General features: G+C 35.6%; 1 protein-coding gene and 2 pseudogenes across 10 annotated transcripts in view; all 3 read right to left on the bottom strand.

Moving 5' to 3' along the window:
• Mpdz (multiple PDZ domain crumbs cell polarity complex component) overlaps window positions 1-26707 on the bottom strand; it is a 143039-nt gene that overhangs the window by 75007 nt on the left and 41325 nt on the right. For 7 of the 10 annotated variants that reach the window (XM_010630975.1, XM_010630978.1, XM_010630980.1 and 4 more), the window contains exons 10-18: window positions 24898-25078; window positions 24030-24095; window positions 21290-21399; window positions 17790-17936; window positions 16802-16966; window positions 14776-14961; window positions 13340-13549; window positions 11112-11231; window positions 9196-9363 (exon numbers count right to left, since the gene is read on the bottom strand). In XM_010630975.1, the coding sequence (XP_010629277.1) occupies window positions 9196-9363; window positions 11112-11231; window positions 13340-13549; window positions 14776-14961; window positions 16802-16966; window positions 17790-17936; window positions 21290-21399; window positions 24030-24095; window positions 24898-25078 (1353 nt within the window). The remainder of the gene's footprint in view (window positions 1-9195; window positions 9364-11111; window positions 11232-13339; window positions 13550-14775; window positions 14962-16801; window positions 16967-17789; window positions 17937-21289; window positions 21400-24029; window positions 24096-24897; window positions 25079-26707) is intronic. The other 3 variants (XM_010630976.1, XM_010630982.1, XM_010630983.1) reach the window with 3 other exon arrangements.
• Window positions 825-6091, bottom strand: LOC104866804 (annotated as a pseudogene).
• On the bottom strand, window positions 19296-20482 carry LOC104866777 (annotated as a pseudogene).

Here is a 26707-nt window from a genome sequence, read left to right as displayed (position 1 = left end):
GATAAGTGTGGACAATTTAAATATTTACCATGTTTTGATCACACCTTTATCCATTAATATAATTATTCAGTTTAAGCTACATAAAGGATACAAATAATTTATATTTTCACATCTCACTTAAAGTATCTTAAAAAAAGTACATCTCCAATCAGCCAGAAATTTCTATTCACTGTGAGGTTAGAGTATTGAAAATATGCTATTAATTGAACTGGATTTAAAAGAACCTCCAAGAGGAAACTTTTTTTATTATTTTCTACAGTTTAATCTTAGATGTGCATACTTGAATGTGTAACATTCTTATCAAATAATTAAGACATATTCACAATTAACCAATAAGGGCAAACTATACAAAAGTTCTATTTTTACAATAACATTTGAAAAACCACCAGCAAAAGAAGAAGGACCTCTGCCTTTTAAAATGAGAGATGATTTGAGTATACAATGTAAGATACTATCATAAGTAAATGAACAAGAGTTTTCCTTCTTGTGGAATGCTTTACAATTTCTATGTGTTTTTTCTTCTTCTTGCTTATACATATTTTTAGACAGAATAGTCACTTCTTCTAGAATGACTTTTTCTTCTTTCTTTTTGGATAGGGCAGGTGGGCAGAGGAAACAGCCTATTTATAGTCTAAAAATGCCTTTATAATTATAGCTAAAGCAGAAATGTAATAATTTTTACACTCAATGCACTCCTTTGAGATATTAAGTAGAAATATCATTTTCTAAGTCCAAAATTTTATAAAGAGAATTTCATAACCAATGCACATAAGAATTTCTGTGCATTCGTCTATGCCATTTCAATTTCACATGCTACACAGAAGCTAGACTTCATGAAAGACAATGTACACAACAGAATGGACAAGCTGAATCCTGTCATTGTCATAGATGCAACCATCAGCAATATCAGCACAGATCTCTCCATCATTTTCCACCAAATGACTCCGAAGGATATAACCATATTTTCCTTCTTCATTCCTGCAGAGAACTTTTGTGTCATCTGTGTTTTATATAACTTCAAGAGATTCACCAGGCCTTATCTGTAGATCTCTAGTCCCCCACTTTTTAGAAGATGAAACTCTGGTTGAATATAGAACTCTAATTTCACCGTCATATTTAAATTTTTTCTTGAGGTATTTTTCTTCTTTTCCTTGCTGTTTTAGTACCTTACAACCTTTTTTTCCATCTTGGCTTTTCCAGTGCTGATTCTGTAACTCATCTCTGCTGGCAGAGCAGGGAAATCAAAGGCACCCACATCACTCACTGTACACTTTGTCTCCCACTTCCAACTGTTCAGGGGGAGAAGGGAAACCATCATTAGTGTCTTCCTCTTCTATTCCATCATAAACGTCATCATCTGGTGGTGGTGGGAACACGCCTTCTCCACTTCCACACTGACTTTGTCTTACTAGCATCCTGCTCAGCAACATCATCACATACTTCTTGGTCATCTTCAATAGGCGCTGAGGACAGAGTGGTTAAGGAGGAGTTTTTCCTTTTCAGAGAATTGTAATCAATCTCTACAGCAGTTGTTTCAATATAACCATACGACGCCCCTCCTCCCTGTTCTGCCCAACCATTTTCCTTCAGGGTTGTCAACGATGAGGATTATTTGAATTTCCTCTCCTTGCTTGAAGCTCAGTTCATTCTTTTCTCCTTTGACATCACAGCAGGTTTTTGCCTGATGGATGACTTGAATAGGGCCAGTTAGTTTAATTTTTTCCTTAATTCTTATTCTTTCTTCTCCTTCTCTTTTATTTTCTTTCCAGCTCTAATCTCTTCTTTTCCTCCTTTTCCAGGTTCTTGTCTCATTTTTTGGATGCCTCTCTGTCGTCTTATGCTTCTCCTTCACTCTCTTGATCCTCCTCTAAGATTTCTACTACCTTCCGAGTACGTGACACCATCTTGACTTTCTTCATTCACAGGGCTTTTTGGGTCAAAGGCAGCCTTAATGTTTCTGGGAGGTAGGCTTGGGGCTGAAAGTTGTGATGCTGGCAACAGAGGCTGGCTGACTGGGATGGTGGAGTTGTTGATAGGGCAGTTGTGGAGTAAGACATCTGGCTTTCACTGGTACTTCCTCTGTTTCCTCTCTACCTCTCTTTGGTTTTTTTTTTTTTTTTTTTTTTTTGTCAGGGTGAGAAAACATTTATTGATAAGCATTTATAGGTTTTTATGGAGATGAAAAGAAAGCCTTGCAATTCAGATTATTCTAGGGAAATTTTTCAAGAATATCTTACGAAATATAGTAGAAAGAACATTAAGCTGGCTTGTCACAGTTCTAACCCAGACTCTATCAGAAGTCTGTATATCACAGAACTCTCTTGGCTATACACTAGACACTTTCTACAATTCCATGAAACTGTAAAATGTAATATTTTTATAGAAATACACGTATCTCTACTTACAGCAGATGTCATATAACGTGCTTTGAACAGTTGTTTCATGAACAATATGCCTGTTTTCCTTTCAATTTTTTTTTTTTATTTATTTATTTATTTATTTATTTATTTATTTATTTATTTATTTATTTATTTATTTTTGGTACCGGGGATTGAACTTGGGTCCTTGCACTTGCAAGGCAGGCCACTGAACCAGTGAGCTAAATCCCCAGCCCCTTCCTTTCAATTTTTAATTGATGTTTTTAAAGTACAAAAGTAGCACATATTACCCTGTGAAAGATTCAAATCATACAGATATGCACTGTGCATGCCTACAGAGTATAAGACAGAAATCTTCTGTCATAGCTTCTACTTCACTCCTTCCATGAGTAAAAGTGGCAGGCCTCAGGCATTTATCTTTTCTATTTTATGTATCTGCAAAATATGTATGCACAAGTGCACATAAACTCACACATACATGCTGAAATTAATACCTTTTAAAAACCTAAACAGAACCAATACTAAAAGGTACATTTTACTTGTTCTCTTTTTCCCAGTATTTTTACATTCTGATACCAGAAGTTTTCCTGTAAGTTAAAAAAAAAAAAAAAAAGCCTAATCTTCTTATACTAAAATTGTTCCTAAGTATAGGAAGCACTGGAGTACAGATTCTGGGTCACAGATCGTTAACTGTTTGAGCTTTTGTAAGTTATTTAAACACCCTCAGTTTTCTTACCTATAAACTTGGGAAAATAATGGCCTAATATATAACTGTTTAGAAGGCAGAGCTAATATCCATAAAACATTAAACACAGCCCTCACAAAGATAAAATGTTCAACAGTTGTTAGCTTTTGCAGTTATTTATATTACACAATTTCATGCACATGTATAAAAATGTATTAAACACGAACTGTCAGAGAGATCCAATGATATTCAAACTTAAAATGTTAGTATACATTGCCAAAATATCTTCCAATTTTCTCTCACAAAAAGAGAATATGGGAATACCTATTAACCAATCTGAAGAACTACAGATCAGTCTGGTAATCCTGTCAGTAAGAAATAATACTCAGCAGTAGTTTACTATAATGTTCCTGACAATTAGCCAGGGTATGCCATTTGTTTATCTTTCATCAACATTCTCTCCATTATACTTTACCCGATTTTCTTTAAGTAAAAATAAAAAAAATCTCATAATAAAATAATAAAAGATACTCAGTCCACATACTGATTATCTTCAGAGCAGTTACTCAATATAAGACACAAACAAAAAAGATTTTCTCTTATAAAAAACAGATAATAGCACAAATTTTTTTTCAATGAACTCAGAGAAACTAGTAGTATAAATGAAATGAATTAGTGCATACAATAAAATACAGTATTTTATCAAGTGATTTTTACTTTTCTAGTATGAATATAGCATTTTCTTAAATTCACTGCAAATATTTTCATTGTTAACTAGTCCTTTAAGTTTATATTCCTAATATTTTGGTGGTGCAGAAATAAACTGCTTATATAATCAAATGCGTAAATTTTAATTTTCTTTTACTCATTTTTTTGCTTCTGGGTTATACATCCTGATTCATAAATTGTTCCTCTACACAAAGTAAATGAAATTATTTCTATCATTTTTCTTATATCTTTATGTAAGTTTTTCAGGTTTAAATCATCTACATTTCAGCTGCAGTATGAAATATGGGACTCTATTTTATATAAATGAGGAATTTAACCGCTGCAACAGAACTTATTACACTTCTCTTTTTAAACGCAAGTTATCACCTCTGAAATTATCAAATATTCTTGGAACAATGAATGGATGTGGTTGGTCTACCATTTAAGCAATTAGACTTTTGAGGAAAAAATGACAGCAAAGTAGTATGTTTCACTTTCTCAGCGTCTAAATAACCTGCTGTCTCATTCACCTAGCTCTAATTATTTTATTCTTAAGAAAAATAACAATGTACTTTCTAAAGAATTGGTTAGCTTCAGTATTACTAAATTAATTATAATAATTAGCCATAAATCATATCACCCACGCCTCAAATGAAGATAATAAGCAAAACTGCTTTTCGAAGAGAAAGAGGTCAAGCCAGCCTTGTTAGCTGGGGTTTGCTGAAAATGGTGCAACAAAAATTTCCATGCATTATTCACGAAGGAGTTAACACAGGCTCATAGAAAAGAAATAGCTAATCAACATAGTAGACAACATACTCCCACTACAGAAACAGTTTTGGCTGCTGAACAACAGAGTTTTATTTTTAAGTCTTACGATTTAAAAGAAATACAGTTCTTCCACATAAAACGTAAAATAATAACTTAAATTTTCTAAATTTAAAATTCTTAAATTTAAATTTCTAAATTCTTCACATCTAAACCAAAAGCTTTCAAGAGTATATATTAATATTTGCCTCCGCTTGATATACAAGGTGTAATCAAAAATATGGTTAACATTTATATTTTTAAAAATTATTACAATAAAAGATAAATTGCCATTACTCTCCCTCAAAACATTCACCCTTGCTTTAAACATGCCTACCCCATCTATCTCAAGTGTGTGGAGGATCTTTGGTGAGTGTGTTTAGTTGTACTGACATGGCTTCCTTGCCCTGAACCATTTAAAAACATTTATTTTTCACAGTCATTTTGACTTTGAAGAAGAGCCGGGAAGTTACACGGTGCCAGTTCCGGTGGATGATGCACGAGGAAGGACACAGTGTCATGTTGTTACCTGTCTGGCTTTTCATTAGATGCACTCAGCAGCAACATTCACCACTTTTTAGTACACCTCCTAAAGACACTCACGAAAGAGAACTTCCAGACCGAATTCAGAAGGCAGCAACAGTGAGTTAAGTGTCTGAAGTACGCAGAAGTATTCTGACAGGGGTTAATGGCAATGTGTTCTACTGTAATCATTCAAAAAATTCAAATATCCATCACACTGTGTATTATAATCGCACCTTGTATTTTTGTCGTCAGGGATACATGAGGAACACATTAGATTAAACAGCAAATGTACTTAAATGCTCTATTTTTTTAAGAGAAATGCTTAATGTTATAGTTGGTTAACTCATTCATCAAAATAATAAATTTACAGATAATAGCGAAATACTACAACCTACTTTTTTCCAATAAGCAATAGATGAGATAGTTTTTGTTTCACTTAAAAAAAGAAAGACTGCGTGCACCACTCCTCCCGCTTACTGTGATTCTCCACTCATTCTGAAATATGGTACACCTCCTTTATTGATTATGCACTGACTCTATAGTGGGAAAAGCAAACATCTTTTATACCTTGGACCATCTCCAATTTTGTCAGTGAGACATTTACAGGCATACCTCATTTTGATCAGAGTATTTAGTTAGTTTTTAGATCTTAACTTCTTTAAAAAAACAAAGAAACCACCATTCTAAATGCGGATGTAAAGGCAGTAATACTGTATGTTAGAGATTAACACTAAGTGGAAATTTGCAGGAATGCATATAGGATGTATGTATCAACACAGCAGAATCCATTAATCCTGGTCGGTATACGAGGTAGAAAGAAAGAAAAGTACCTATCGCGACCAATGGGAACCCGAGCCTGCACTACAACTGACAGCACTTTCTGGTGGAGTCCATACTCAGGAATGAGGAGCGTGTGCACTGGCAGCAACTTCACCCTGGTTACAGACTGGGAGTACAGTGTCCGTGCGAGGTGAAGGAGAAGGGACATCGAGGACTGGACGGGGAGGCTCTGTAGGCAGTTATTCATACCTACTGGTTATATTTTCATGTCAAAACAGAAAAAAATATAAGGCAAGCACCTTCTCCGAAAGTATTGCTGAGCTTTTAAACAACAATCTACAAACAGTTAAGTTTGCAAAACAACCATTTCTGCATTTTGTCACGTCTTTGGACGTAACAGGGAAAAAAAGTAAAAGTAGTAATAAGAAAGAAAACACAGAACAGTGAGAAAGGTAAAACCCACTGGATATAGCCATGTGCCCTTAAAATGTACATTTCAGTGACCTGCCTCTGATTATTTCAAATGACATGGAAGTGAATATATTTAAATCCTAAAATGATAATCAAATTAAGCAAACATTTCTTTCTTTCTTTCTTTCTTTCTTTCTTTCTTTCTTTCTTTCTTTCTTTCTTTCTTTCTTTCTTTCTTTTTTTTTTTTTTTTCTAATGGTTTTTGAGACAGGGTCTCACTATGTAGTTGAGACTGACCTGGAACTCACTATGTAGCCCAGGCTAGTCTTGAACTCACAGTGATCCTCCTGCCTCAGCCTACGGAGTGCTGGGATTACAGGCGTGCGCCACCACACCCAGCACAAACATTATTTCTTTAAAAAAATAGATCTTTCTCTGATAGGAAGGGAATCAAGAGATGGTGGAGGGAGAGGAGGGAAAGAGGATGAAAAAAGGAATTAAGATATGTTATATACTTGGACCGATTCCATACAAGGAATGCAAATGTTATTTGCTGCAAACATATACTAATAAAAACAGCAAGTTAATAAAGCAAAATGGGCCCCAAATGGAACATTTGTGTGGACAGGAGCAAAAATGAACAGCTATATCTTTGTTTTTCTCAAATATCCACATATACCATATATTTAAATAATTACATATATCCTATCTTGTTTTTATTTTATTAATTTAAAAGCCTTAATGTGAACTTATTTTTGAAGAAAAATAGTTCTAAATTCCATAATAAATCACCATTCTATCTTTTAAGATAAATTTAGTGCAAAGAAACGGGAAAAATATAATGTATAATTTTTTATTTACATAATTTTTTGGGGGGTATCGGGGATTGAACTCTCAGGTCCTTGCGCTTGCAAGGCTGGCCACTGAACTAGTGAGCTAAATCCCAGGCCTATGTGCATAAGTTTTTACAGTAAATATATATGTACTTAAAAAGGTGCAGTCAAAATGAAAACCAAACACTGGATTTGCAGAGATATATCATGATGCAGGAACAGTCCTACTTTCTAAGAAACTGAATGCACACAGGAGTTTTACAATGTGTTTTGGAACACACTCATTAATGCTTTGTTGTTTTGTACTTTAAATATTTCAGTTGTTAGACAAGCTTCCCAAATCTGCTTCAACAGAAGAGTAAACTGCTTAGGGGGAAAGAAGTAGTAGGAGGCGAGCACAGTTCAGTAAGTCAGTATGTGGTGCGGCACACAGCCAGCATTTACCCTGTGAAATACATGCTTCTCAGTATGCAGACTACGCAACCCCTTTAAGTAACAATTAGCAAGTTAAACAATGCAATCTGTCCCACTGGCAAGAAGAAGTATACTACGCGGTGGACTAAGCTATTCCACGCGGAGATGAACTCAGCTTCCAGCCCCGAGGCCAATAAAGGCTACACATATTCCAGACAGGACACAGCCAGAAAGAAGTCTCAGGTGTGCTACAAGAGCAACAGCTGCTCTACTCAAGATTATACCTTGCAAACCAGCTCAAGGAGACTGCCCGGCATCATTTGCAGGGATAACAGGTGCACCGTGAACATAAAAACAAAGTGTTTTGAAAATGTTCTGGCCCCAAAATTACATTATTCGGGAAAAAATGGTGCTAGACCTACGAAAATATAACATTCTAATGTTTTCATAAGCAAGACTTTTTCCCATAATTTATGCAGAATTTATGCAGAAAAATATTGTGTATTTAGGAAAAATGACTGTCCAGTCTTTTTATCTTGAAGTATATTTATGGCATATTTCTAACATAGAAAAATAAAGAAAATATATCCACATATGAACACTTTGCCTAGACTCAACACATATGAACATTTTCTCATATTTTCTTCTATCATATTTTTTCTTAAAATAAGTGATGCATGATAGATACAGCTAAGTTCCATGTTTCCTTTTCTTCAACAATGATCATTTCTTTCTGAAGTTGAGAAATACAAGGCCTACAATATTTTTAGATTTTCACTATACATACACATACACACTTGTAAAAATATGTATCAAATTGCTTTATGCATTAATTTTCAGATATATAAACTACTCAAATCATCAGAAAGATAAATAAGCAATATAAAAGTGGTCAAACTATATGAAATGTGAAGAACAAATGTTCAATAGGAGGAAAAGTAATAAATTTCTCTAGTAATCAGTAAATACAAATTAAAGTATGAAATAACATACCATTCTGCACTTAAAAGATTGCATAGGTTTAAATGATTACTAAGCATTACAGAGTATGTCACCAAGAAAATGGATAGCACTGGGGAATTTATGCCTCTAGTTTATTTCTATAACACAGAGTATATGTCAAACACTACACGAAGTCTTCATTAACATGCACCGATATAAACATACTTTGTTCTGCGACTTTTTACATAAATTGTTCTTAGGCATCATTTTACATAAAAATACAACGTTAAGTTTACCTTGGCTAGTAAGTTTTAAATTAATGCAGGAAACATTTTACTATCCAACTATGTGTAAAAGTTAGTTTTAAAACCATTAATAATGTTATTCTTGAAATTTTCCAAAATAAATACTACTATAACCCACAGCTTAGAAAATTCATTTCATTAAATTTTTTCTCTCTGACATGAACATTCTAATCTACACTTTGAATCAGCATGCCTGACAGACATTAAAATTAAACAGTCCATACTAATCTCTAAGATAGCCAATCCACACTACCCAAATGAAATTGAACTTTAATCTGATAAAGTGAATCCATGGCTGGAGAAATATAATGGCTCTAATACGCTACTCCACAACTTGCCCTTACACAATAATCTCTGGAAAACTGTACACAAAGGCTCCGCATAAGTAAAATAGCTTCTCTTCATACCTTGGGAGGAGATGATTGAAGGGAGGGCTCATAGCTCAGACCATCGCTGCACACACTGCCATGAAAAGATAAGACAGAGGCTGGGGTAGAATAGACACTGTCCTTATCAGGAGAGAACTGTGACTCAAATGTGGACTCGTCTACTATTTCAGCCTCCTGTGTATCCACCTAGGAATAAAACAGCATCAGATGGGAATTCTGTTTGACAACAAATATCACAGGCTCCTGTGCCAAGACTGACAGGTATACTGGGACCATTCTTTTGTCTATACTGTTTGCTGCGTGTTCCTTCCACTCTGTGGGGCACATAAGAGGCTATGCAGCAGAACAAGGACAAACTGCCCACCTCTAGAACAGTGTTGGCACTGAAGGCTACTTTATTCTATCAGTAAAAGAGCTAAAAGCAACAACAAAAGTCCTGGATCAATTTTAAATATCAGCAGTTTAAAAAGTTAAAGAAAATATTTACTTTTAACAAGTTCACAGGACCAACTCTTACCCCTTAATGAAACGAACAAGGTTCTCTCTTCTAGTCCTCCAAAGTAAACTTATCAAAAGCATAGCAAACCAATTACACTTCTGAAACCTATGTGTTCTATTTAAATAGAGTTTAAAACCATTGGAAGTTGTATTAACCAAAGGAAAAAAAAAGTCTGACTTCATGCTAAAATTAGTCTGATAAAGGGCCTGTCATCTGGTCATGAGGAGTTTTAGGCTATACACTTCTAGTAGTAATCTCATACAGAATGAGACAGGGAATTTCACCACATATTTTCTAAAAATCATATTACGATCTTCCCCAGCAGACTCAAGGAAAAAAGTAACATTAAGTTTGACACCTGCAGGTACTCAGGCCCACACTTTCTGATCTATCAGCATTTTCTGGTCATTTTGATGGCGAATTCCACATGTTCTATTTCTTTCTTATTTCGACTTAAATGTTTAGAAGTTAGAAGCACTACAACATTAGAGGAGGTAGCACTGGAAAAGCTGTTAAAAATATAGGCGGGGTACTTCAATGTAACCCCCACTTGAGATGCACCTCACAGGCCGGTGGCAGTGTGTAAGTGCAGGCTCCAACTTGCCAGTGAATCGCGAAGTAGAGATTTATCTTTTATAAGTGGGCATTATGTACCACAAATAGATAATATTTACTATTTGTCATTGTGACAAGACAGTATAAACTATCTTGTGTCATGACTGTCATAGATAAAATTTATTTTAGATAATATTTAAGAATATTTGTATACCTACTGCCTTAGAATTTTAGGAGAAATTCTGAAACTCATTTTGCTTAAATACCATGGAGACAAAACAAGAGGACCCAGAGAGGATGAGTAAGCAGCACAACATTACACAACTGGTTAGATCCAGGGCACTTGCTATTACTATAAAATGCTAGGCATCCATAAAAGTGGGACTAATCTTTTTGATGGGCATTCGTTTAAATAGGTGCAAAGATGCCATGTCAACTGTACAGAGAATACCGTATCCTGTGACATTTCAAGAATAATTTGCTCTTTCTGGGTACTGTTTAACATACCAGTACTATGCAAAGTTCATAGCATGCTAAATGATGATGACCACTGAGGGTAGGGCCCAAAGTTTCCTCGTATGTTAAGTATCAAAACGTGAAAATGTTTACATAGCATACATATATCTTCCTGAAGAGATACTTCAAGAGTTTGCGATTTAAAAAGATTAACAAAATGAATTAACTCCCTCAAAATTTGGCTTACCAAAATACACACAGTACAAGAAATAGGTCCCAATCTGGTTGAAAGCAAGATGTACACAATGAATTTCTAAAACATACCGAGCAAAGAACATAGTAAGTTTCATCCAGAATATCTGGAAAGGCAAAGTGAGACATGTATGAATTGGGAAAGGAAGCTGGGTAACTTGGGGCCACTAACCAGAGCCAAGTCAGCCCCACGGAGGAGGGCTTTGGCAGGCAGACTGTGCTCCTGGAAGGAGAGTGGCGAGCAGAGAAAGGGCTCCTCCTTCGCAGAGACATAACCTTCTTCTGGCGACAGCTGCGGGGGAGTGAGGTGCAAAGGCCAGTTCCCGGGAGACAGGGCAGCGAGGAAGTACAGAGGGGAGGGAAGAAGACAAGGGGAAGAAAGTGAGAAGAGAGAAGTAAAAACTGGGAAGGTTTTCAAATGACAGTAAGAGACTCTGGCATAGAATAAGTATAAATTTCACAAGTACCCACATTAAACACTTTATTTGAAAAAACTCAAAGAGGACATTTTTCTAGTATAAACATCATGTGCTAGATGAGAATCTTTCTACTATTTTTTCACTTTTCTTATAAAAGATTTTTTTGTATTATAATAATCTTCTGGTCATTTTAACTGTCAAATATTCCGGCAAAATAATGACAGGCAAATCTTAGTTATTAAGACTTCAAAACAGGTGTAGAATATAAAACCCTAAAAAGAAGAATCACCTTCTCTCTGTCACCCCTTTTCAGGAAGTTAGAGAATGAAGCTTATTTGACAAGGAATGTTACTGAATCTTCAGTGAAGCCAAATAATTTTGTATAGATCATGATAAAACAGAAGAAAAACAGTACAAGTACACTGTCTGCTTCAATTGCAGTCTTGCACTATTATACTGTAATCCTGAGCACACTGACCAAAAAAATCTAACTTTTTTATTTTTATTTTTAGTAACTGGGATCGAACTTGGGTCCTTGCATTTGCAAGGCAGGCAGCAGAACCGCTGAGCTCAATCCCCGGCCTAAAATCTAACATTTTTATTCCAATCTCCAATGAAATGGGTTAAATATTTAGATACACACTCTGTGTCAGCAATAGATATATACATGCATAAGTATAACAGAAGAATGTTTTTATTCTTTTCCTAAATATATATTTATTAAGCATCATTTGAAGTACAAGAGGTATTCATCCTATATTACAATGTATACTTAATTTCAACCTGAAGCTTGGAATTAGAAGAAATTTATTTTGGAACAAGGAAGAAAAAGACCGTACTTCAAAATAAATGGTAAAATTTCTCCTTAAGGGAATATATATAAAATATATATAATATATGTTATGTATAATATGTTACATACACACACACACACACACACACACAATCATGTTTGCCATTTCTTTTTGTCTAACAGACCAGAACTAAATTTATGATCCAACCTTAATAAATGTGCATGGTCTTGTAACGGCCCATCTTCATTATTACATTATCCTTATATGGATCTCTTTTCATTATTTCTATAATTTGGGTTTCATTTTAGGTTGGATTGTCATATTCTTCATTCTTCCCTCCCTCTCTTTACTTTTTTATAAATACATTTTTTGGGTCACGGAAATCCTTTGTAGACTAAAACTGGTACATGGAATAATTTAACATTAAAATACATTAACAAAGCTTATTACTTAAGAAATTCTTTCCCCAAAATCAATAAATCTTTATTGCTGTTTATGCAAATATATCTATGTGTTTGCATTTACTTAAGAGAAAATATATTTGCCCTTTCATTTAAAATTAAATTTATAAACTGAGGGAAAAGTCCAAGAAATTGACAACGTCTCTGTGTTTTTACATTTATATTTACAGTGGCCATGTGAATACATGTCACACCATGCAAACCACTCCTTCTTCCATGAGGTGGGCCAAAAACTGATGAACCCAGTTTTCAGACTGCAATTTCCGGACAACAAATGGGCTGAGATCAAAATAATTCAGGAACTCAATCCACTCTGTTGGAGTTTCTACTTTGCTCCACTATGATTAAAGAGTCTACTATTAGTTGCTAATGGCATTCATTTTCAATACCCCCATCGATTGGTATTTTAAAATTTAAATCCATATTTCTTTGAAACATCTGATTTTTGCCTTCATCATGACTTTATTGTTGAATTTAAACAAAGTTTAAAAAGACCTACAAAAGCAATGTTACATTTTTCTATAAATATCCTGTTTTCTTTCCTTTATCCTCTTAAAAAATATTACTCAAAATTAAATCTATATAGTTACGCAGCTAATAATTGTGACAATGAAAAGTACCTAATGTGATGAGTGAATTACAAGAACACCTGAAGTCGAAAACAAAAGCCTGTAAGCCATTTTTCTTACAAATACAAAAGGAAATCACCAATACCGAAATTCTTACAGGTAAAGGCTTAGCCACGCCAATCCTCACCGCCCCCGGTGATGCCCCCTTCAGTGCCTCCACGGCCTCCTCAAGGCTGCTGCGTTCCAGGTTAATGTCATTGACAAACATGAGGCGGTCTCCAGGAAGAAGTCGCCCATCCTTTTCTGCGATGCCGCCAGGCACCAAGGAACGAATGACAATCACAGTGCTTGCCGGGTCAATGGGATCCTAACAGAATGGACAGCAATGAGAACTCATTTCCTTTTTACATTAAAAAAATTTTCCAATCCAGGTGTGGTGGCAAGCCTGTAATACCAACACTCGGAGGCTGAGACAGGTGGATCATTGTGAGTTCGAAAGCAGCCTAGGCTACACAGTGAGTTCCAGATCAGTCTCAACTACATAGTGAGAACCTATCTCAAAAAACAGAACAAAACAAAACAAAATTTTCCAGGTTGTCCCTTCTGAATTATATTAGACAGATAACTGCATGAAGTACCTTACAAATTTCATACAAAATATTCTATACAAAGTATTCAGTGAATTATTTGGGCAACAGTTGGCTCTATGTCACATTAGGGAGTTGACGGAGAGTTTGCCAGAAACAATGGCACTCTCATTCACTACTGTTCCTGAGCAGATCTCTTAAATTGTACAGACAAACTGTATAGCTCATCTGAGGCTAAATGTCAGATGTATCATTATTCACAACAGCATCTGCTGAATAGGTGTTCCAAGATGATGTGAGTGTATGAAAGGCAGCACCCTTTCTTTTGAAATGAAGAAATGTAGAAAAGAGGTCATGGAGAGTTTGGTGATGAAGTGATTTCATTTACACAGCAACCTCAAGATCAGAACATGGCTGCAGAATATAGGCCTATACACCCAACTCCCTGGAGTTCACTGAGGTGGCTTTCTGTGCAGTGCTAGCGAGGGACAGCAGCTGTGCTGTCAAGACTGCATTTCCTCATGTAGTCCTTGCTGGACAGTGCAGGTAAGGACACAGGCGGCACTGGACCGTTTTAGACATACTCATAAATTTAGTGAAATAACTGAACACCAGAACTTACAATACATCCTATGATAAATTTATTATGTACCTAAGACAAAAATGCATAGTAATATTTTATGAATAATTAAATATGATCCACCAATTCAAGAACACAGAAACAAAATAATTTCTCAAATGACAAAAACACTATATCTAGATATTCCTAAAATGTAATGTTCCTCAAATTTCTGAGTTTAAATATAAAACAGCTCAATGAGTTCAATGCTAAAAGAAATCCCTTATGATGAACAATGAATCATTTAAATCACTATTTCGAAAGGCTCACTAAAACCACGACAGTGTCTTTAATGGCTTTGAAACACTTCTTTTTCTCTACTATCAACATTATATATTATAATATATGGCACCTTTTAAAAAATTATTAAAAGTAGAATATGTTTACCTGATAATCTAAAATGCTAAAACCGAGGCCTCTGCTCCCTTTCTCCAGCTCTACGTGCTGGATGCCAGCCTCCCACATGGCCAGAGGTGTGTGCGCCTCTTCCACGTCCTCTCCTATGGCAGTCGCTGTCGGCACTGGGTCTTCTGTCTCCGAGGACCCGATGAGCTCACCCAGGTCAACGAGAGGCTTCATAACAGACAGACATCTCTTATTTCAGAGGCTCCAGAGTGGCGAAAACAGAGACCAAAACGACCAGGAAAAGAAAGATCCCCAGCATCTGTCTATCATGAAGCACTCTCTAAGAGTGCTTAAATTTAACACAAAACCTTTAAGAATTAAGGTATGACTTATTAAAGAAGAAAAATACTAAGTTGAAATCGGTATCAAAAAAGTAGTACTTGAAGATTTTTTATAAAATTATACAATGGTTATACCGCAGTACCATGTGTATGGGTAGTGGTCATTTTGTTCATCAACCTTATAATCAGAAAGAAAGTAAAGCTACTTTCTTTTTAATTAAAATTTTTATAATATATAGTAACTCAAAAGAAAACATGAATAAAAGTTTTGTACTTTATACGAACAAGGGTTCTAAGGTAGTTACTTGGGCACAAGATTATTTTATTATTTCATTAAACAGTCACAAGCCATTAGATCTGAAATCAGATTTACTTAGGCTTGAAGCTTGACTTCATGATTTCCGTGTTACCTTGAACAATATTCCTTTTTTTTTTTTTCCTTTTTGGTACCAGGGATCGCACTCAGGACCTTGCACTTTGTGAGGCACATGTGGTGCCTCTGAGTTAAATCCCCAACCCTATCTTGAGAAAAATTCTTAACATGGGCTTCAGTTACTCATTTCATAGAAATTTTTGAGGATTAAATGAAGTAACATTTATAAAGCACCTGACACAAATTAGGATTCAAAAAGTCAACTTCGGTAAAAATAAAGGGAATATAGATGAATTCCACATCACGTGCGTGTATAAACATACCAAATTTAAGAAAAACGTGTTCATTAGGATGAAATTCTACTTTGTATACTACCTTTGTTTTATATCAACTACTGGACAATCTAGGAGCGTGGATACAAATCTCTCCACCTGCTTTATTGTGATTATCTCATTTACACCACATTAAAATGATTCCTGCCTTTGGAGCCATACAGGATTTGGAATTATGTTTCCTATTTTACTCTACTTGTGTTAGCTATGGGGATATTAAATTATTGACTTCATTCGTCTAAGTTTTCAAAATTTTTCCATTGTACTGATTCCTTCAGTATAATGTAAGTCAAATCCCAACATTATCTCTTATTACATTTTAAATGAGATTCAGTGAGGCTCTAAATTATGCAGAGCCCAAGTCTTAGCTTTACAAATGTATTGTGCATCCTCCCAAAAGCTGATGAGCAACATCACTTGACATTTTGATCTGAATGGAAAAGAAAAGCAGACAGGAAAATGAGTGTGTCTGGATAGCATAGAGAATCATTTGATATATATTATGAGCTCAAATTTATTTTAAAACTACAGTGTGCAAATGAGACTGGTACATACTGAAATGTTCTGTCCACCCATATTTTAGCATTCCTTCTGTACCAGCCACAGAATTGATATAAAGCATATTTCTCCATATGTGTACTACATATATACTACTTATATACTTCAGTTTTTTTTCTTCTGTAAATGGAGATATATGAGCATCTAGAAATATTGCAATTAAATTATACAAATGCCTGGGTGATGATATCTAAAATTATAGCTTTCATTAGCATCCTGAGAAACTCTTTGAGGCAGGTACATGACAAATTTTACATAAAAATGAAGTACAAAAAGACGAAGCGACTTTTGCTCAAGGTGGCACAACTAGTGTATCAAGTGTGATTCAACCCAGGTCTGTCAGACTTCAAGATCCCCCCTCTAATCATAGGCTAAGTGAAGAAACCAAATACTCACACCATTTTTAGCACAATATATACTTTAAATTATATATTCACATCAGCCGCATCTCTTAAGTTTCATACCTTTTCTGCTAGCTCAATGTCACTTAAGTCCAGGCTGTCCAATTCTGACTGGGCGATGGGAGGCACAGTTCGACGGCAGCACACCATTGTCACTTCTATAGGCAATTCTTTTAAAATATTGACCACATCTTGATGATTTTCCCCAAGCAAAGTTATGCCATTCACCTATAAAACAAGATGTATTACACAAGTCAGAAACATTTAATAACATGAATATTCTACTGAAAACATTTTTTCTTATGAAATAAATACAAAATCTACTCTGGTGATGACCAGTTCTACAATGCCAGAAATGTAGTTAGACATGTGGAAGTACTATCTCAAGCAATTTATGCACAAGTTTAGAGTTTTACTGTAACTGGAGCTTTTAAAGAACTCTATGAAAAACTATTAGGTTTCTTCTATATTTGATCTGCTGTGTGGGAGTCTGGAAAAGGTTAAGTTAATGAAAATATCCACAAAGGATAAAGGAGAAAAGTCATTAAAAATTAACACTGTTAATTAACAAACTGACATTTACTAAGTTAGAAATGGAAAATGGCACCGCCTGGCATGATGACACAGGCCTATAATCTCAGCACTGTGGGAGAGTGAGGCAGGACTACCTCAAGTTCAAACCCAGTCTATGTGACTTAGCAAAAACATGTTTCAAAATAAAATTTTCATAAAAGGGCTGGGAAGAGATTTTCAGTGTTTATCTTTACATTCTCTGTTGAAACCTAGGTTATCTATTCAAAAAATTAAATTTATTTCTAAAACTTTTCAAAAAAGTTTTATAAATTCTTTGGAGCTAAAGCAAAACAAAAACCAACATAAAATAAGGTCTGAAGCTCCATGTGCATAGTGATTTGAAATTTTTGCTTTGGTTGGATTTAAATAGATATTGTTCTGGGGAGGGTAAAACAAAATCTTACAAATCAACCGTACTAAGCCCCCCGAGTCTTTTCAGTCTCATTTATGGAAGAGAAAGGAAAGCACAGCTCCGTACTTCCAAGAGCTCATCTCCACTGAAGAGCTTCCCACTGTGTCCAACAGGCCCTTCCGGCAGCACAGAGCGGATAAAGTGATGGCCCACTGCTGCTTCCAGACTTATCCCCAGTCCACTGCTCTCACTAAACTTGCTCACGTGAGCCACCTGAATGGGAAAAACAACATCACAATTCTAATATACTGTTGCTCTACTCATGCCTATATTTTATGTTCATTTCAAAATTTTCAGTTTTGTAATGAAAGCTTCAAAAACCATGTTGTGAGCTTTGGGTTTTTTGCCTTTGATATAGTACTGATGTCTATTGGTTTCCTGAACCAAAAACACCAGAGAAGCAGCCAGCCGCAAACACCCAACGTATTTTTCAGTGTGTACAGATGGTCATACTAGATGGAAGGCCATGAGAACTTCATTAAAGCTTTAGCCCAAAAGACAGTGTAAAAAAGACACATATGTAGCACTTAGTACCATGTGGCAAGGACTATGCTGATCTCATTTCATAATTATCTTATTTTCTTTTCATGTACAGGTACAATTTCTCTCTTTGTATTTAAAAAGTAAAATGAGATTCGAAGAGATTAATTTAACCACAGCTATCCAGGTAAAAAGGGGATTTTAGGCAACTGACTCTACAACCCTCCGGGTGTTATGTTGTACTGAGGGAAAACAATAATCATTAAAAGCATTAAAAGTGAATAAAAGCTTCTAATTGTTATGTTCACTAAAGAATAATGTCAGGAAAGTACCTAACTTTGCACAGAATCCAATATTTATAGTAAAATTAGTACATATGCTAAAGATTTTTTATTTCAAATTTAATGAAATGGATAAAAAACTGAGAGAAGGCTGTTTCCTTAAAAAGAGTTCTTTACGGGCTGGAGATTTAGCTTAGTGGAACCACACCTGCCTTGCAAATGCAAGGTCCCGAGTTTGAACACCAGTACCAAAGGAAAAAAAAAAAGTTCTTCCACATCTTGTTAACTTTTGTAAAGTCACTAACAGAAGCAAAATCATCTGACTTTGAAATTTATTTATTTATTTTTTTACTAATAAAAAAATTGTATTTACTTAGAAGCATTCAGAATATCAACAAAACAGCTGCAACTTTTTTTTTTTTTTTTTTTTTTGCAATTACAGAGTGGTATTCAGTTAACAGAACAATATTTCGTATAAGCTGCATCAGAGGCAACTGAAGATGAAAAACTACCATCCCCATATATAACTCATTAGTGTTGTGCACCAACAAGAACCTGCTTTAAATTTCCATGCCAATTTACAACCCCCATCCTGTACCAGGAAAGGTCAGTGGCTATTGAAATACCTCCAGGACAGGGCTATCTAAAGACACATTCAGTAGTATGTGAACTATACAAAAAAAGACACTCTACAGTTTAAAAACAAATCTTACACAGCCTTACATTTCAATTTTTTTCTTTAAAAGGAGTGAGTTGTGTACAGGGGGGTTAAATGCTTTATAGACAAGAAAAAAACTGCACTAGAACCAACTTATTCATCATCATCTTCTTCATCCTCTTCATCTTCTTCCTCCTCCTCATTCTCTTCATCTTCCTCATCCTCCACCTCTTCCTTCTTTTTCTTGCTTTTTTCAGCCTTGACAATTCCCTTTTTTGATGCATCAGGTTTTCCTTTAGCTCAGTAGGCGGCGATGTCCTTTTCTTACTTTTCCTTCAGTTTGGCTGCCTTCTTCTCATAAGGCTGCTTGTCATCTGCTGCAGTATTATTCCACGTTTCTCCCAGTTTCTCTGTAACATCACCTATGGAGATGCCAGGATGTTCTCCTTTGATTTTTGGGCGATACTCAGAATAGAACAAGAAGGCCAAAGGAGGCCTCTTGGGCGCATTGGGATCCTTGAACTTCTTTTTTGTTTCTCCTTTAGGAGGGTTATAGGTTTTCATTTCTCATTCATCACAGGCCTTGTCCACCTTTGCCATGTCTTCAAATTTTCCTTTCTCTTTAGCACACACGGTCTTCCACCTCTCTGAGCACTTCTTAGAAAACTCTGAGAAGTTAACAGAAGCATCTGGGTGCTTCTTCTTGTGCTCCTCTCGGCAAGTTTGCACAAAGAATGCCTATGACGACATTTTGCCTCTCGGCTTCTTAGGATCTCCTCTGCCCATGTTCACTTGTTTTCTCGGTGCTGTCTCCATGGAGCTCAATGTACTGCAATGGCTGATGACTTTGAAATTTAATGCTGAATAAATTCTTCTTGCCCCTGAAATCCAACTTAAACATTACTTTCTCTGAGAAGCCTACCAAGGCCCCACTGACAATGTTTATCAGTCCGTCTCTCTGCCAATGCATTCTCCATTATTTCATTTATGTAGCACATGTAATATCAAATAATGTGAAGTGAGACCTACGTCTCAGTTATATTTATCTGACCAAGGCCCATAGATGACTTCCTTCTCTCCCAGGGAAGACTTCTGCCCTTGGCAGGCTACTGGGAGTACCACCAACAGAATCAAAGGGCAGGGAATTTAAAGTTGGCTCTGAAGTCTGTGACAAAATGGCTAAAAAAGAATACCCTTCATTACTCAGTCGCTACCTAGAGAACTACAGTCTTAGTGACCCATGCCAGCCATCCTCACCCTCCCTGCCCCTTGCGAGAAAATGCTAAATTAATCATTTTTTGAGCTGGACCTTAGGGCATTTTTCATTAACTCTATTTAAAAAACAGTTTTGCTTACTTAATTCTCCTTTGAAGGTTAACCATCTGAAATGTGGAAAAGATTATTATTATGAAAATTAAAAGAATACTGCATAGTAAAGAAGGGCTTGGTAAGTGTTAATTATTAATATTATATGTGAGTAGCTATTGTCCTTCATCTGTTCTGAAACAAATAAATAAAAGTAGTACAAAAAATTCTATCCAACAAAGTGTTTTATTTTTCCCTTTCAAATCCCTTAATTATTTTGGGGTCAACTTTGTCAAACCTTTTTTTAGGATAGCAAATCATGATAGTCTGACTAGATATACAAACTGTTTTATGTTATAAAACATTCACCATGTAGTATGTGAAATGTAAAGAGTGCTCTGAAATAATTTAATACATGAGAGTGAAAAGGTGAGGAAAAAAGATGATCTACAATTCTGTACATAGGTTATGATGCGTTTTGTCTTACTTTTAAGTAAACAGTCACTATTTTGATTCTTTCTATAAATCATAGGTTTAAGAATTAGAAAAATACTCTTGTTTATATTACTTATACTAACAGAAACATTAAAATACTTATGAAATGTAAGTTCTAAAACTTCCATTCCTTTTATTTCAGCTCCTTGATTACCATGTAACATTCTCTTGAGTTTTTTAGTGCCTGGATTAGCAATTTTAGTCTTCTTAAAAAAACAAAAAATAAAAACCACTGGATATTCCCTAATTCTAGCAGACTCTTTCTAATGATTACTTTTATTATTACCATACACTTCATGCTCAAATACAAGTACAAGTTAAAAAAGAGGGAAGCCGGACCAACTTACCACTACTTCGTAGTTAATTCCCATGAGCCTCTGCCACTTGGTCAGCAGTGCAACGTCTGTCTGCTGTGCATCTTCCATTTCTTCTCCCTCACCCGAGAGCAGGGGATGTCCTGAAGTGGTCAGACACTTAAATGACAAATTACAGAACTCTCCACGTCCAAATCTGCTCTACCGTATACAGTGATCAGAACCTGTCTGCTGTGCCCAGTCGCAGTCTTCATTTGATATGTGTCACTCTTCACTGACAGTAATATTTAATTTAGAACTATAATCTCTTTTAACAGATATTTTTAAAATTTCAATTATACTTCCATTAAAGTAGCTATACATTATCTAAATTTTATGTAAAAGAATGGGAGCTCTGAGTAGCTCCAGGATTCACTGCTTGGTTCTTTGGAGGATCTGGTAAAAAGCCAGGTCACCTCTGTGTTAGGTTCTCTCTAATTTCCACATAGCACTTCAGGAAAAAAAGGGCTCTGCGATTACTGAACAAAGAGAAATTAACAAAAAAAAAAATATATATATATACAATTCCACATACAAGAAGAAAGTATAAATCAAAAGAAGCAAATAATGAGATTATACTCAAAAGCGTATAACTAGAATCTCACTGGCAAAAAGAGAAATAAAAAAATTTTTTAAAGAATACCATCAAGCTGCATAAACGATGTTGAATTCAAAATGCTTAGCTAAAACAAGAAACTGCCTGGAAGAATTACAAGTCCATATTCACTTATTTCTGTATTTCATCATAGTTCTTATTCATAAAAGTTGCCTTTGAAAAATCTCTATTAAGCAGTATTCTCTAAATTAATTTTAGCATTAAAATTTCAAATTTAAAGAGTACTCCAAAATTCAGATATCTCATGAGCTGCCTCCTTTTGGTGGAAATTGAAAAGCTCTCACTGCAGGCTATTTTGCAGACTTGTTATGCCCTAGGTTAATAAAGTGATCTCTTTCTTCACCAGAAGAGACTGCATAAAGATATTATAATTTTTATAAATGAGGAGCGAAGCTCTAGTTCTGGGATAACAGGTGTGAACCTGTTAAGTTAGTTCAGCCCCAAGAAGAGAGACAGTGAAGGTTGCCTACCCTCTCAAATAAGCATTTTCTTCCTTCCTAAAAATTAAATTCAGTACTGAGAGAGATATCTACATAGCAGAATCTTTAAATGTGATTCTGGGAGAAAAAGCCTGTGTCAGTAAGAGTCCCACCTCCTCCAAATCTACTTCCTCGTATTTTTTTGTTGCACAGCTTGGCAGGGATTTAAGGAGGGTGGGCTATAAAAAAAGTGGGGAATCAGTGACTGATACAAATTCTGAAATTCACATGTATTCAACCAACCTATGGTCATAACTTTTCTGAGCTCCTAGGGCCTCCAGAATAGATGTCAGGCAAGATAGAGAAGAGAGGTAGAGATGGAGAGACAGAGACAGAGACAGAGAGAGAGACCAAGGCCAGGCCTCTGACCTTCCTGAGAAGTCAAATGACGTGGCCAGGTTTGTGCAGTGAGGCAAATTTCTAGGGAAGGAGTAGTGACACCTTACACCGTGCCTGAGGACTTGTACAAGATGAGATGCATAAGAATCACAAAATTTGGCTTTGATTTTTTTTGTTTCAAAGAGGTCCCAAGCCTCCTCATTCTAAGTACCGAGTATCCCTCCTCAAATACACACACACATTTCTCATAAGTTGTCCTCACTAGAGCAAAGAGATGGTCCTGAGCCTTCAAGACAACACACACCCATTTCCACTCACTATCTCAATTTCCATGCTCTGAACACTTTTATTGTTTTTCTATTCTTGATATCTATTTTAGTCTAAACAATTCCTTCACCTATGACTATAAAAATGGCAGAATATGATTACTACGTGTGAACCCTACATGTCTCCTTTACATGATATTCTTTCCAAACACAAATGCCACTTAAAAAAATAAAAAGAAATAAAGATTTTCAGCATGAAAGGTGCAATGAAGGGGGAAGATATGTTAAAGACATGATATATGAAGACATGAAGATACGTTAATACAAGATAGAATTCACACGAAGGGAAGAAGCTCAGTCTTGGACTTTGTTCGGCGGATTTTAGTTAGCAAAGCACATGAGGCAGGGAGACAGGTACAGGGAGAAAGAACATAACACATGGTATAAAGGGCAGCACTATCTCAACACAATGGCCATGGGATAATGCTGCTACAAAAATGTTTAAGCAGCATGATGAAAGAATTTTCAGAAAAGTATGATAATACCTCACTACAATTATTTTCCAAACCATCTTCACAGTGTTCAAATACAGAATGTTTTTTTAAAAAATGAAAAGGGAAAAATAGCCTTCCAAAATCAGATCTTTTCCTTCATATGAACTTAGAAAGACTTGTCTATATTTGTCTTTACTGAACTTTATCATTTTATTGTTTGCTCAATAAAGTTGACAGTGTCAGCAATACAAAAACAAAAGGATTAAGTTTAGACTACACACGTATGACCAATTCCTAAAATCTCCCGAAAAAAAAAAGTAGAGGAAAAAATAGACCAACTTAGCAAGAAAATATACCAGCTATAAATGAATGACTTTAATTTAGGAGAACTGTATCTATTTGTATAAATAGGAATTTATAACCTTTATTTTTTAAAAGAATGTAGTAATTTACAGTATTATCCATAAAAGTTTAATTTGTAAAAATCATTTCTTTAAAAATATAATAAAGTACATCATAGCCTGTCTCTAAAATGTTTACCTTCTTCTTCAATTGGTAATATGCTGGTATTCCTCCTCAAAGAATCTTCATCTTTTTCACAATTTTCTTAGGGAATAAAAACATTTTAATAGTTATTTTAGTAACGTCATCAAGCACTTGAATTTTCAAACCCGCTGTAGTTAACTTGAACCCCTAAAAGTAAGTCTGTTTGTGGGAGTTAAATTTTATAGTAACCACGTATAAAGGAAAGCCCTGCTGTAAATGGACAAATGTTCTTCTGTGACTGGCGTCTCCATCTCCTAGGATTACCAGAAGGAGTATATAGCATAAACTCCAGGACAGTGAACAGCTTTACAAATAAAATAGCACTTTTCAGACATTGACCCGACACATAACAAAAAGCTCCTCTGGCAGTCAGCTGCATGCAATGTCAGTGATTTGCAGCAATTTTCAGGTAGCAACAGCTTATGAATGGCATGGTATTTCTAAACGTAGAATTCAAATTGATTCCTTCAAGCAATGAGGGCTATTTAGTCAGCACAGGCTCACAGAAATAAGTCCACATTCCCCTTAGGGAGATCACCGTGATGAGGTACAAAGCAAAGGTCAGGACAGAAAGGTAGATGATGCAGAGATACCAGGGTACGTGACTCTGCAGGGTCAAAACTGAGGCATGGTGACTGAATGGAAACAACAGAAAGAAATCTGCTGTATTCAAAAACCCATCATAGAGTTTATGGGCTGGTTGGCAGTTCTAGTTTATTTCATTTCGTTAAGCCTTGTCTTTTTACTTGATTCATCATAAATAGTTCAGGATAAAACAACATTTTTACAGTTATTTTAGAATTAAAAAAAAAATCTACATAGTGCAAAGGTCTAACCAAACATCAGATTAATCTGGCCTTACCTCTGCTCATGCTGGCACCAACCAGAGCCACATCGGCATCTTTCGTGACCTCCCCCCAGGACAGGGGTTCTGTCTCCTTCATTCCTCTCCTCATAAGTGTCAGGTGCACAGTCTGTCCTGTGTGTCGCAACACCTCTACTGCTTGCTGATTGGTAAACCCTTGAAGGTTGGTGCCATCTACCTGTGAAGAAGATATGTTAAAGGATAAATGCGTATTTGTTCACTAACTCATCAAGTACATATTTACTGCTTATTCCTATGAAAAATGGGAAATAAGTATTTCTCTACATGGGGGATAGACAATAATATACTAACAATTGTTTAGAGCATGGGTATTAATTTAGGTGCATGAGGATCTCTTGAGAGGGCTTGTTTTAATATGGATACAGAGATAACATTTCTAGAAAAAATGAGCCAATAATTTTAGGATGGACCCAGGCTTTATAACTTTTAAAGTGTTCTTTTATATTCACTGAGTTATCCTGAGACACAATCAAGTTTGGAAACCGGTATTACGAAGGATACAAACATGTAGAAGGCAGGGAAGAAAAGCATTCACTCTGGGCACGGCTGTATCCCTAGAACACATTTAGCCTACCGTAAAAAAATGATGCAAATACCTTCCTTTTATATATATGTTTATTCCCTACTTTTCCAATTCACAAATAAAAACATACTTGAAAATGCCTCCATGGTCTTTTCACAAGATCAGCATGATATCACATCATCCCAACCACTTAATTCTATAGAATACTGCTTAGGACAATGTTTCAAGCCCCAAACGGCTTAGCATGGCCATCCAACTGTGCTCAAACTTCAGCAAATGCCAAGCAAGATTGAAAGGATGTGGGCAATGACACATGTGCCCCTTAGTGCACTTCAGCCCATGCTTTGTCTCATCACCTCACCAAAAGAACACCCAGATTGCTTCAGACCTTAGTTCACAGGTTACTTTCAGAGCTACTTCAGTATCTCTGCTACAAAAATCCCCTTCACCTGTTCTTCCTCATAGCACTTCTCAGGATTTCAAGTACACCTTTCCTGTTATGACATGGTTTACAACTACACAATCCAAGAATGGGCTCTATGTCACTTCTGCTTATAATAGTGTCACTAAAATGTGGCATTAGCCACACAGTAGATATTCACCCCAGCTGGGAGTGTGGAGCCATTGCATCATAAGTCGAAAACTTATTTGGAAAGAAAATCACCTTTAGGGGTAGATTGAAAATACACACTATAACATCATTTTATAAAAATTCGTAAGTCACAGTAAAAAGTTTAGAAAAGCAGAACAATAAATTTGAAGTTGAAATTCACAGTCAATAATAATCCTCTTAATTCTGAAATGGATATACAATGGCTGTGTGTCATAGCTTTTATAAACACAAGGCTAGCCACACTGGGCACTCAAATGTTTACTAAATGAATGAGAAGTATAAGCTCTAGCTCAGTGTTTTTCAAGAAGATAAAGAGGGCCGGGGATATAGCTCAGCGGTTCGGTGGCCTGCCTTGCAAGCGCAAGGACCTGAGTTCAATCCCCAGTACCACAAAAAAATAAAAAATAAAAAAAGATAAAGAACCCTTACTACAGAGGTTTCTGGAAGAATATAATAAAAATTCTAATTAAATATTTAAAAACTCATTTGTTTTACTTATGAATACACGCTTCTACACATATATGGAAATACAGAATACCTATACTAATAATATACACAGTGTATAACAACATATTTTAATATACAGAAGGGAGGAAAGAGCAAACAGTGAGTAGTTGTTTTTACAAATGGGGACATTACAGCAAAAATCT

Source organism: Fukomys damarensis, unplaced genomic scaffold, assembly GCF_012274545.1.
Source record: "Fukomys damarensis isolate Sample0158 unplaced genomic scaffold, DMR_v1.0_HiC HiC_scaffold_31, whole genome shotgun sequence".
Lineage (NCBI taxonomy): Eukaryota > Metazoa > Chordata > Mammalia > Rodentia > Bathyergidae > Fukomys > Fukomys damarensis.
Note: the sequence above shows the minus strand (reverse complement) of the source record. Positions and strands in the feature narration are given on the sequence as shown.